The sequence below is a fragment of the Sphaerodactylus townsendi genome, linkage group LG17 (genome assembly GCF_021028975.2).
Source record: "Sphaerodactylus townsendi isolate TG3544 linkage group LG17, MPM_Stown_v2.3, whole genome shotgun sequence".
In the NCBI taxonomy this organism is placed as follows: domain Eukaryota; kingdom Metazoa; phylum Chordata; class Lepidosauria; order Squamata; family Sphaerodactylidae; genus Sphaerodactylus; species Sphaerodactylus townsendi.
The window spans coordinates 2,478,527-2,491,420 of record NC_059441.1 but is presented as its reverse complement, the minus strand read 5'-3'; the positions used below and the strand labels follow the sequence as shown (position 1 = coordinate 2,491,420).

General features: G+C 47.0%; 1 protein-coding gene across 1 annotated transcript in view; it reads right to left on the bottom strand.

Annotated features, from left to right (window-relative positions):
- The window catches only part of UBAP1L (ubiquitin associated protein 1 like), a 27,959-nt gene extending 15,093 nt beyond the window's left edge, over positions 1-12,866 (bottom strand). Inside the window, exons 1-3 of the mRNA XM_048482207.1 lie at positions 12,828-12,866; positions 6,166-6,320; positions 39-317 (exon numbers count right to left, since the gene is read on the bottom strand). Of these exons, the coding sequence (XP_048338164.1) occupies positions 39-317; positions 6,166-6,297 (411 nt within the window). The 5' untranslated portion in view covers positions 6,298-6,320; positions 12,828-12,866. The remainder of the gene's footprint in view (positions 1-38; positions 318-6,165; positions 6,321-12,827) is intronic.
- Between the last annotated feature and the right edge of the window lie 28 nt (positions 12,867-12,894).

Here is a 12,894-nt window from a genome sequence, read left to right as displayed (position 1 = left end):
TTTTGTTTGCTTTCTACGGAGGTGGCCGGGGCAGAGGCCTCTCCTTGGGTATCTTCCTCAGAATATTGGGCTGCATTCATGCTTGCATTTGGCTCATCTTCACCATTGTCGGCCAGACTCTCAGGTTTCTGCCCAGGAAAAGTCTCCTCCATTACTCTGTTGGTTGTCTCGGGGCTGTTTTCTTCAGAGTCCACCAAGAGCAGCCAGCAAGGCGGAGCTGTTGGGGTAACGTCCGTGGTGACTTCGCACCAGGGAGTGTCTTGCCGGGAGGAAGATTCGATCCAATACAGGACCTTCTTCTCTAGTGAGAAATCATGCTGGGAAGATGGGAGAACAGGAGAGTTACCGGGCAAACAGACTCAGCGTTGCAGCAGGACTAACCATGATGAAGAAAAATAAGAGAGTGGATTTATATCGCGCTTTTATCAACCGCAAGGAGTCCCAAAGGGGCTTACAAACTCCTTACCTTCCCCTCCCTACAATAGACACCTTGTGAGGTAGGTGAGGCTATGAGAGTGCTGAGAGATCTATGACTTAGCTTAGCCATTCTCAACCAGGGTTCCGTGGTACCCTGGGGTGCCGTGAGCATGTCCCAAGGGTACCGTGGCAACCCCCTCATTTTTGTCCCAATGGTACCCCCCTCATTTTTGTGGTGTCTCCCACCGGCGCCACAAGGACATGGAGCTGGCCCATGGGGCAGGGCCTGCTGCAAGGTCAGCAGCCACCCCCCCCCCCCGGTGCTTCCCTTCACCCTGGGAGGGGAAGGTGGGGGGTGTGGCAAGCAGGGGCAATGGGAGGGGAAGGTGGAGGGTGGCGGCAGGGGTACCATGCCATGAGATATGAAGAGTGAGGTCAAGGGTACCCTGACCTCGAAAAGGTTGGGAAACACTGACATAGCCCAAGATCACCCAGCAGGCTTCATGTGGAGGAACGAGGAAACAAATCCAGTCCACCAGATTAGTGTCCGCTGCTCATGTAGAGGAGTGGGGAATCAAACCCGTTTCTCCAGATAAGAGTCCGCCGCTCATAACCACTGCGCCACGCTGGATAATCTGGATCTATAACTCATGTATATGAGGGCACTAAGGGGGGAAAAGGGGAAAGTTGGATAGAGTTTTGGAGATGGGGGAGAGTGACCAATCTTGAAGGGGTGTCCAGGATTGACGGGGGAAATGACCAGTGTTTGCAGGAGCAAAGGAAAGATCCCCTGTGCAAGTGGTGGTGGGGGGGGGCATGCCCGGATCCAGAACAGACACATATACACGGATGGTCGAAAGACCAACATTTATGTCCCCAAATGGGTCCTCATGTGGTATGAGGTAAACTGGCAGGAAAGCCACAGACAAAGAATTGATTGCTTTTCCAGAGTTGCAACAAAAAGAACATAAGAACACAAGAACAAGCCAGCTGGATCAGACCAGAGTCCACCTAGTCCAGCTCTCTGCTACTCGCAGTGGCCCACCAGGTGCCATTGGGAGCTCACATGCAGGGTGTGAAAGCAATGGCCTTCTGCGGCTGTTGCTCTCGATCACCTGGACTGTTAAGGCATTTGCAATCTCAGATCAAGGAGGATCAAGATTGGTAGCCATAAATCGACTTATCCTCCATAAAGATATGAGAGCCTGGGTGAGTTGTGAGTCGCCTGGATTGTTCTCCTGACTTTTGATTGATTGCTAGGATGTGGGCAGAGAGGGTCAGAAAGGGTCTGTTTGGAAAGGTGGTTCAATCACCTCAGGGTGACGTCGTGGGAATTAGCTAGCTCCGTTCTCCAGCCAGGCACAGAGCCTGGGGAAAAGTTCAGCAATCATCAGCTTTCCTGCTCAGGGTTTACACACAAGACGGCTCCCCAAACCCTTGAGAGGCATCCTGGGTACCTTGTTCGAATGCCAGTGTCTTGCTCTGATTCCAGACTTTGGCCCCAGAAAGGGCCTCCACAGCCCTTTCTCAGTGACGAAGGTCTGTGAAAGCCGCGCTGGGGTGGAGTGGTAGAGTCGGGGGGGGGGACACTTGAGCCAAGCAACCCTCCGCCACCCCAGCGGGGCCTCTGCAGCCCTTCCACAATGAAGAAGAAGAGTTGGATTTATATCCCCCCTTTCTCTCCTGTAACGAGACTCAAGGAGCAGCAGTGGCGTAGGAGGTTAAGAGCAGGTGCATTCTAATCTGGAGGAACTGGGTTTGATTCCCAGCTCTGCCGCCTGATCTGTGGAGGCTTCTCTGGGGAATTCAGATTAGCCTGTACACTCCCACACACGCCAGCTGGGTGACCTTGGGCTAGTCACGGCTTTCCGGAGCTCTCTCAGCCCCACCTACCTCACTGGGTGTTTGTTGTGAGTGGGGAAGGGCAAGGAGATTGTAAGCCCCTTTGAGTCTCCTGCAGGAGAGAAAGGGGGGATATAAATCCAAACTCTTCTTCTTCTTCAAAGGGGCTTACAAACTCCTTTCCCTTCCCCCCTCACAATAAACACCCTGTGAGGTAGGCTGGGCTGAGAGAGCTCCGAAGAACTGTGACTAGCCCAAGGTCACCCAGCTGGCGTGTGCTGGAGTGCACAAGCTAACCTAGTTCACCAGATAAGCCTCCACAGCTCAGGCAGCAGAGCGGGGAATCAAACCCGGTTCTTCAGATTAGAGTACACCTGCTCTTTACCATTATGCCACTGCTGCTCCTAGTGGGGTGCCACAAGGGCTGTGGAGTCCAAAGCAGAGGAAGCCCTTCATGAGGTTTGGGGGGGCAGAGTCTGGGGGGCACCAAGCTGAGCAACCCTCTGCTGCCCCAGTGGCAAGGCTCAGGAAGGGGTGCAGAGCCATGTTGGGGTGCCGGATGCCCCTGCTTGGCTTCTGTGAAAGCTCTGCTGGGGCAGTGGGGTGGAGTCGGGGGGGGGGGGGGGCTGAGCTGAGCAATGGTCTGCTGCCCCAGGACAGCCCTGCCTCAATCTGGTCATGCCCCCCACCCCGGAAGAGGGGTCGGGAAGGAGAGGGAGTGGTGGCCCATCATCTGGTCATGGCCCACCCACTCTGGGAGGAGAGAAAGGAGGGGCTGAGCCCATCATCTGCACAGCCCTGCCTCAATCTGGTCGTGGCCCGCCCACCCTGGGGGGAAGGGAGGGGGAGGGGGAAGGGGGCCTGTCCTCTGGTCCCCCACCCACCCTGAGAGGAGAGGAGGTAGGGGAGGGGTCCATCATCTGGCCAAGGCCCACTCACCCAGGAGGGAAGAAGAAGAAGAGTTGGATTTATATCTCCCTTTTCTCTTCTGTAAGGAGACTCAAAGGGGCTTACAAACTCCTTTCCCTCTCCCCACCTACAACAAACACTCTGTGAGGTAGGTGGGGCTGAGAGAGCTCCGAAGAACTGTGATTAGCCCAAGGTCACCCAGCTGGCATGTGCTGGAGTGCACAAGCTAATTTAGTTCCCCAGATAAGCCTCCACAGCTCAGGCGGCTGAGCGGGGAATCAAACCTGGTTCTCCAGATTAGAGTGCACCTGCTCTTAACCACTACGCCACTGCTGGAGGGGGAGGGGGGGAGGAGGAGGGGGAAGGGGAAGGGGGGGGGGCAGGGGGGGCCTATGGAAAAAAGGGGGAAGCGCTCAAGGAGGAGGGGGGAACAGCCCAATGAGGAAGGGCTGTGGACGCCAAGATGGGGTGCTGGGTTCTGGGTGGGGCGGGGGGCTCTTCCTGCGCAAGGAGCCTCCGGGGCTCAAGCCCCCTCCTTCCCCCTCATCCCTGCTGACCCAGATGTTGCTGCAACGCCAAAACGATCACAACTTTCACAAGAATTCACTGGCAGTACCTTGAGAGATTGATCTGTTTTGAGACCAAGGGAGGGATGCAACAGACGGGTGCCAAGGAGAGAACGATGGGTGGCAGTTGGCTAAAAATATATATCTTCTCCGCAGAGCCTAAATATACAAAACTATTTGCTAAGATGATTCCTAAAGGTATGACCCGATCCCAGGACTTTCAGAAATACAGTTGAGTATCTTAGACACCAGCTCCAACTTCAGAAAAGAGAATGCACTGTGTTATAGCAGATTGTTGGGCTCCGACTGTTCAAACGCCCACTCAGTTTACTTGGATGACATGGAGGCAGTCGCTATTTCTCAGGGCTACTGTGAAACGGAGGGGGAAGACCACATAAGCCTGTGGTGGCGAACCTTTGGCACTCCAGATGTTATGGACTACAATTCCCATCAGCCCCTACCAGCATGGCCATGCTGGCAGGGGCTGATGGGAATTGTAGTCCATAACATCTGGAGTGCCAAAGGTTCGCCACCACTGACATAAGCTGTCCTGAAGCCTTTGAATGGGGTAAAACCAATATTTGCTAATTAAAACAGTTCTACTCGACCTTTCCTTGTGGTTCTAGGCAGTGACAAAGGGAGGGGGAGCTGCGCCCGGGGGCATGAACTGCCCCCTCTCCGCCTCTGCCCCCCACGTGACTACAATGACGGTGCCCGGGGGCGAGCCACACCAGATGTCCCCATTGTAGCTACACACCTCTGTTTCTAGGGGGCTTACAATATTTAAAAACATATTCAGTTAAAGCAAAAAGTCGACGTGTGACGGAGATACAGAAAAAGATGGCCCTTCAAAAATACACATTCTCTAGTCCCAGGTAGTCAACATACAGCAGGGCGTGACAAACTGCAGATGCCCAGAAATTTCATGGTAGAGTCTCCTGTTTTTTGCAGCCACTTATTATAAATGCCTCTGACTGACTGTTGGAAAAAGTACTAAGTTTATGTAGGGGAGGGATAGAGGTTAGCTTTGCGTTGTATCTGCCAAGGCTACCCCACATTTAATTATAGGCTAAAAAACTTTGGTTATAGGTTCTTTTCTTTTTTTAACAAAAAAGGGGTTTAGGATTAAGAAGAAGAAGAAGAAGAGTTTGGATTTATATCCCCCCTTTCTCTCCTTCAGGAGACTCAAAGGGGCTGACAATCTCCTTGCCCTTCCCCCCTCACAACAAACACCCTGTGAGGTGGGTGGGGCTGAGAGAGCTCCGAGAAGCTGTGACTAGCCCAAGGTCACCCAGCTGGCATGTGTGGGAGTGTACAGGCTAATCTGAATTCCTCAGATAAGCCTCCACAACTCAAGCGGCAGAGCTGGGAATCAAACCCGGTTCCTCCAGATCAGAGTGCCCCTGCTCTTAGCCACTGCTCTTAGCCACTACGCCACTGCTGCGGTAGCAATAATTAGCAGATTTTGCGGTGGCAATAATGAGAAAGTTTGGTCATTAAAATATGAAACTCCAAAGGTGGAAAAGGAAGTGTGGCTCCGTCACCTATGGGGTGGCTTGAAAAGCCCAAGAAAACTTGTCATTTCTTGTTGGACCACACAGCAAGATCCCAAGAAACCTTTCCGGGGTTTGCAACCTACGGCTCTCCAGATGTTCATGGACTACAATTCCCATCAGCCCCTGCCAGCATGCAGTCCATGAAACCCCCCACTCCCGAGCTTGTGGTTTTGAAAAGGAGAAACCTCTCTGCGTTTGGCGCTGTTGTGTCGCTTCATGAGAGTTAAAACGTCCTGTCATGAATAGCCTTGCTCAAGTCTTGCAAGGTTTCCGCCTGCAGAGCTGACCCATCCTTTTTTTTAAAAAAAAATCTCACATCCTAAAACAGTGATGGTGAACCTTTTCGAGACCGAGTGCCCAAATTGCAACCCAAAACCCACTTATTTATCGCAAAGTGCCAACGCGGCAATTTAACCCGAATACTGAGGTTTTAGTTTAGAAAAAAACGGTTGGCTCTGAGGTGTGCGTTACTCAGGAGTAAGCTTCTGGGTAGTCGGTGGCTTTGCTTTGAAGCAACCGTGCAACTCTTCGAACGGGTGAATCACGACCCGAGGAGGGTTTACTCAGAAGCAAGCCCCATTGCCAGCAACCGAGCTTACTCCCAGGTAAAGGATTGCGCTTTAGTTCTTCGCATGAAAATCAGTGGGGCTTAACAGCGCTTAACAGGGTTGCCTACACTGCTTCCCCAAAAGTAGGTCTTAGGTTTAATGCTAAGAATCGAGCCCAGCGGCCCAGGCCAGCCTAGAGGTGTGTGTGTGTGGGGGGGCGGGGGGGGAACGACTCTGTGCGTGCCCACAGAGAGGGCTCTGAGTGCCACCTCTGGCACCCGTGCCACAGGTTCGCCACCACTGTCCTAAAAACACCAGCTGACTGACCATCGTGCGTATCAGGATCTCCTCACAGTCGGGCATCTCAAATTCCGGCGCGTGGACAAACTGGGCCTCTCTCTCAGGATCATCTACAAAGCTTGAGGTCACTCGGAAAGGGACCTCATCCAGGGAATTCATGTTGCTTCTTGGACTGTGACTCTCTAATGAAAACAAAACAAAAACGAGTGGTTAGAATTTTATCCCAGTTCATCCTCAAAATATATATTTTTTATTTTTTATCACACAAAAGACATATGAAGCGTACATAGACACCAACACTAGCAATAACACCAACAAAAAAACATGAAATGGGCGGGGGGGACGACCCCAAATTAAAACCTTACAAAATACTACTCTATTATTATTATTATTATTATTATTATTATTATTATTATTATTATTATTATTATTATTATTATTACTACTACTACTACTACTACTATTATTATTATTATTATTATTATTATTATTACTATTACTATTACTACTACTACTACTACTATTATTATTATTATTATTATTATTATTATTATTATACATATTATTGTGTATTATTATACATAACAACACAGCACAAGTGTCTGGAATTCATCTCTGAATCTCCGAGTCCTTTCCCAAAAGGGACCCTAGGATATTAAATTATTTCGTGAAGATGTGTGCAGTTCCTAGAAGTGCTGCTTTCTGCAGCGTATTAGTTGATGTTCTGTCCAAGTTTAGGCTTTCCAGATGTTTTTCAAGATTTCTTGGGATTCCTCCTAGAGCACCGACTACTAGTGGGATTACTGTTGTTCTTTTCTGCCACAATCGTTCAACTTCAATTTGTAGGTCCTTGTATTTTGTGATCTTTTCCAGCTCTTATTATTATTATTATTATTATCATTATTATTATTATTATTACTACTACTACTACTACTACTACTACTACTACTACTACTACTACTACTACTACTACAACATTATTGGTAATTGATAGATCGATTAATAACCAACAATGTTTTCACCATCCTCATACTAGCTGTTGCAGATTCATTATTATTATTATTATTATTATTATTATTATTATTATTATTATTATTATTATTATTATTATTATTATTATATACATAACAACACAGCACAAGGTGTCTGGAATTCATCTCTGAATCATCGAGGTCCTTCCCAAGGGACCTAGGATATTAAGGAGTGACTAGATGAGAATATGTGCAGTTCCTAAGAAGTGCTGCTTTCTGCAACCAGGTGGACTGATGTTCTGTCCAAATTTGGGCTTTCAGATGTTTTTTCAAGATTTCTTGGGATTCCTCCTAGAGCACCGACTACTAGTGGGATTACTGTTGTTCTTTTCTGCCACAATCGTTCAACTTCAATTTGTAGGTCCTTTGTATTTTGTGATCTTTTTCAAGCTCTTTGTCCTCTACCCTGCTGTCAACTGGCACAGCAACATCTATAGTCCAAACATGTTTTTTTTCTCTATCACTGTTATGTCTGGGGTGTTGTGTGCCGGGTGTCTATCTAATCTGTGTTCTAAAAGTCCCAAATTATTTTGCTTCTTCATTTTCTGTGTGGTCTTCTCTGGCAGTACTTCGTTATGGGTCTTGTTACAGGGCGAGCCGTGCACCTTTGCAAAGGTTCCAGTGCACCATTGCTAAGCTAGCCTCCATTAATGGCGTTCGAGGATAGTCAGTTTGGGCTATTTTCTTACAACAGCAGATGATGTGCTCCCGCGGTTTCCATCACCCCTCTTTGCAGAGCGGCACTTTGGGTCATTATGCAGGACTTTTCAATTAGTGTCTTTATTGCATTTGTCCTTAATGCTTGCTCCTGGGCAGCAAAAATCGAGCCTTCAGTTTCCCTTCTTTAGAGTTCCCCTTCACAGGCCACTCCCATGTTTCTGCTGTCATCCTTCTTCCCTTCCAATGTTCTTAAAGTATTACTGCCATGGGTGGCAATTTGCTCTAGCCACTCCTTTTCATTGTTTTTTAAACTGTTGGACTCTATACTCTTTTTGATTCTTTGGCTTTCAGCATGTCAGCCTTGTGGACTTGTTTCAATGCTGGCTCTTGGCGTTCTTGGGTGTGTTCTTTCAGGCCTCTTTTTTTCTCTTCCTCTTACTGGATTGCTTGATGTGGAGCAGTCCTCTTCCTCCTTCTGACCTTGCTAGGTAGGGATCTGTCTACATCACTTCTTGGATGCAGTGCTTTCGCATTGATGGTCATAATTTTCCTTGTTTTTCTGTCCCAGTGATGTCCAATCTCGACTTGGGTCCAGTTAATTATGCCAACAGTGCTAGCGTGCATCACAGGCACCGCTATTCAAGTATTAGTTGCCTTTTATTGTATTTCCTCCATTTTAACTCTTTTGATTTCAAAATTTTTTCTTACCCCTTTCTAAGATATTCCTTCCTAATTAGCCTTTGACTTCTGCATGCTTGATGTTCTCTGCTTGCAGTATCCCCAAGTATTTGTAGCTTTCATTCACTGGTAAGCTCTCTTTATTTCTATGGCATTTTTATTATTATTATTATTATTATTATTATTATTATTATTATTATTATTATTATTATTATTATTATTATTATTAAGAGAACGGTGGCTAGCCCAAGGTCACCCAGCAAGCTTCATGTGTAGGAGTGGGGAAGCAAATCCAGTTCACCAGATAAGAGTCAGCTGCTCATGTGGAGAAGCACAGAATCAAACTTGGTTCCCCATATCAGAGTCCACTGCTTTTAACCACTACACCACGCTGGCCATGCAGAAGCCAATGCTCACCCGCGTTCCACCCATCTCCCTCACGCAACAAAGTCAACGCTGGTAATCTTTGAGTTACGGCCAGCTGGGTCATGCAGAGATTAGGGTTGCCTAGTACATCAGCTAGCAAGCCAGATGGACAGTAACCGGCTTTACCATGCGGCACATGCGCTTCCATGAGGACATTCCATAAGCAACCCCTCCGGAAGTCCGGCCAGGGCTTCGACCATCTGCTGCTTCATGCAAAAAAGCAGTTCAACATAAGCTAAGCTGCGTCATGATGCAGAGAGGTAGCAAAAGCGGTATTACCATTTTTTTTTTTATGATGATGATCATTTTTTTTAGATGGTGACTCAAACTATCTTGCAAAGAATCTCATCTTCAGGGGCTGCCTTTCCCGAATCCACCCCCTGTGAGGGGACTTTTGTGGTCTTCCGGAAATAACCTTCTGTTAGTCCCTGGCTGGTCTCCAACAGCTGGACTCAACCTGGCCTGGTGGAACTCCCTCTCCGATGAGACCAAGTCCCTATGGCATCTTGTTCAGTTCTGTAGTGCCTGTAAAATGAAGATGTTCCACGAGGCCAGGGGTCTGCAAACTGTGGCTCTCCAGATGTTCATGGACTACAATTCCCATCAGCCCCTGCCAGCATGGTCAATTAGCCGTGCTGGCAGGGGCTGATGGGATTTGTAGTCCACGAGCATCTGGAGAGCCGCAGCGCCTGAGTGCCATCTTGGTCAGTTAGTTTTAATGGACTGATAACATCTGATAGATATGAAACGGAATGATTTTATTTGTTGTGAGATTTGTGTCGAAATGATTTTACTGTTCACTACCCTGAGCGCGGCCTCGAGCTAGGGTTGAGTGGGTTTTCAAATTTAATATTTTAATAACATTTAATAATATGCGGGAATATGCTGCCACAGGAGGTGGGGATGGCCACTAACCTGGATAGCTTTAAAAAGGGCTTGGACAGATTTATGGAGGAGAAGTCGATCTTATGGCTACCAATCTTTTCTCCTCCTCCTTGATCTGAGGATTGCAAATGCTTTTAACAGCACCAGGTGCCTCAGGGAGCAACAGCTGTAGAAGGCCATTGCTTTCACATCCTGCATGTGAGATTCCAAAGGCACCTGGTGGGCCACTGCGAGTAGCAGAGAGCTGGACTGGATGGACTCTAGTCTGATTCAGCTGGCTTGTTCTTATGTTCTTAATTAAATAGGCAGGCAGGCAGGCAAATAGACAGAGATCAATTTTGACTGCCTCCTCTCCTTTCATTGGCTTTGGGGTTCAACATACATTGTACTCTATAGGTCTGGATAGCTTTAATTATTATTTACTCTTGTAAGTAGCTGGAGAGCCGTCTGAACAGTAAAGGCAGGAGAGGAATGAAGTCACTGATAACTGTTGAAGGCTTTCATGGCTGGATTCAACTGGTTGTGGTGGGTTTTCTGGGCTGTGTGGCTGTGGTCTGGTAGATCTTGTTCCTAACATTTTGCCTGCATCTGTGGCTGGCATCTTTAGAGGTGTATCCCAGAGGGAAGTCTGGTTACACACTGTGTCTGTTACGCACTAACCCTAACCCTAGACACATAAGAACATGGAAATATAAGAACAAGCCAGCTGGATCAGACCAGAGTCCATCTAGTCCAGCTCTCTGCTACTCGCAGTGGCCCACCAGGTGCCATTGGGAGCTCACATGCAGGATGTGAAAGCAATTATAAATAGACACAGTGTGTAACAGACTCCTCTCTGTGATACATCTCTGAAGATGCCAGCCACAGATGCAGGCAAAACATTAGGAACAAGATCTACCAGACCACGGCCACACAGCCCAGAAAACCCACCACAATCACTGATAACTGATGAAGCTGTGCTAACAAATGCATCTGACGCTCCCTGGTTTGCAAAGCAGCCTATACGTTCCTTTTATAAACATTAAACATCAGAAGACCTTTATGAGGCATATATGTCCAGGATAAAATCCCAAGAGAAGCAAATATAACAAGACAGATTAGGTTTCTCTTACCAACACAACCTGCAGCAATACTGGGTTCAACAAGCATGAGTTACTTCTGATCCAAAGCCATGTTCCGACAGACTCGAAAAATGGAGACACTCCAGATCAAGGAAGCATACCTGCTATGCTCTTTATCCTTTCTTCTACGCTGCAGAGACACCAAAACCATTTCCAGCCTTTCTCAGCAAAAAAGGACTTTTTAAGTCCCTACAAGCTCTTACCAATTGCCCAGAAATCCCACAGCAATCAGCGATAGTAGACATTATCAGTCAATTCAGATGGAAGCTAAAGTGACATAGAAGTGTTAGGCTCTGGAGTATTGCTCTGGTACAGTTTATCCACAGATGCCTGTAAACACTGAACATTCACACGAGTTCCAGTTAAGACACACCAGTGGCAGGGAGAGACATCCAGCAGTTTAATCAAGCATTTCTGGGGCTTTAAAAACAAAACGTACTTGGTGCCCTTGTGGGCGCAGAAGGCATAAGAGGAATATACTCTGAAAAAGCAAAGGTTTTCTTTTTGCCCCCCATTACTTTCTTTCTGTAATGGGTAGTTGGCAACCATGGTGCAGCTGAACAAAGAAAAATGCAAGATTGAAAATCTATCCTTTTTCTGTTACTACTAGGCAAGCTTGATAGCCAAGCAGAGATGCCCTTGTTCCAGAGTTATACAGAAGGTTGCAAATTCAACCGTTTTTTAAAGGTCTTATCTGCTCCCAGACAGATACTTGGATTTGCCCTTCTTCTGAGTGAACAGAAGAGAGAAAACGTAAGAAAATGTTTAGGAAAACTTTTTTGTCTAAGGAGAAAGGGCAACAAAGACAATATAGATTAGAAAGAAACAGGGCTCTAGTTCATCTTAGGTCAAAGAACCACAGGTGCTGACATCTTTCCAATAAGGGCACTTAGTTTGCCCCCACCCCACCCTTTCAAAATGATTAATTGATTATTTATTTTATTTTATTTATTTGGTTATTATGCAGCCCTATCCCGAGAATCAGGGCTGATGAACAATATAATACCATATATAAAACATACACAGTTGAATTAAAATAAAGCATATTCTAAAAAACAGTATCCCACCAAAAGCCCGCATACCGAACCCGCTTGAGATGATGAACTTTAGGGTGTGTATTCTTTTTTACTGCTAATCTGATGTAACCTATAAAAGTAAGGGACAACAGCCATTTCAGCGTGGTTCCCCTGATCCTGTTTTTGCCCGTTTGTTGGCGTGAATAAAAACATTTATCTGATTTTTTATTCCTTTGGCCAAACTTAAGCTTTTTGGCTTAAATATTTTTGAACCCGTTTATTTACCCTGTTGTAACACCCTTAAGAAAAGCACCAAGGTACCTGACAATTATAAACACTAACTTGAATTGGAAGCAGTGGGTATTATCATGAGGCTGACGGCCTTTATATCTATATTATAAGGAACGGTGTTAAGAATGCTAGAAGGGATACCTCTCCCTCTCGAGAGCGACCAAGTGGGCTCGTTTTGAAAAAAAGAATATTGTTATACAGTGACACCAGCTGCTTGGCCGAAGGTGCCACCCACAAGAGCTCGGACGGCTGCCAGCCAGAACTTCAATTCCTAACTGCAGTCTGTGGTAAATCCAATTACCGCACTCACCATGTAAAACGAAACAGAACCCGACTGACCGCTAAAAAGTATCAAAGGCACCTTTATTTGCCAGTGGTGGGGTTAAAAGCCCGGAGCAGCACAGGAGACATAAAATAACACACCAAAGTACGGTTTAAATGGTCTGGGCAGGTTCAGGGTGGCTCTAGGATAGCCTGCTCAGGTATTTCCCATGTAGGCTTTTATTGGCAGTCATGCTGAGATAGGTTATTACATTTTACATCTCACCTTGTCTGTATTGTCTAGGCAAAGTTAAGCTTACCTTAGAAGAGAACCATCAGCTCGCTGTCCGGCAGGAGACAGGAACCTCATTGGCTACAGGCAGAGGC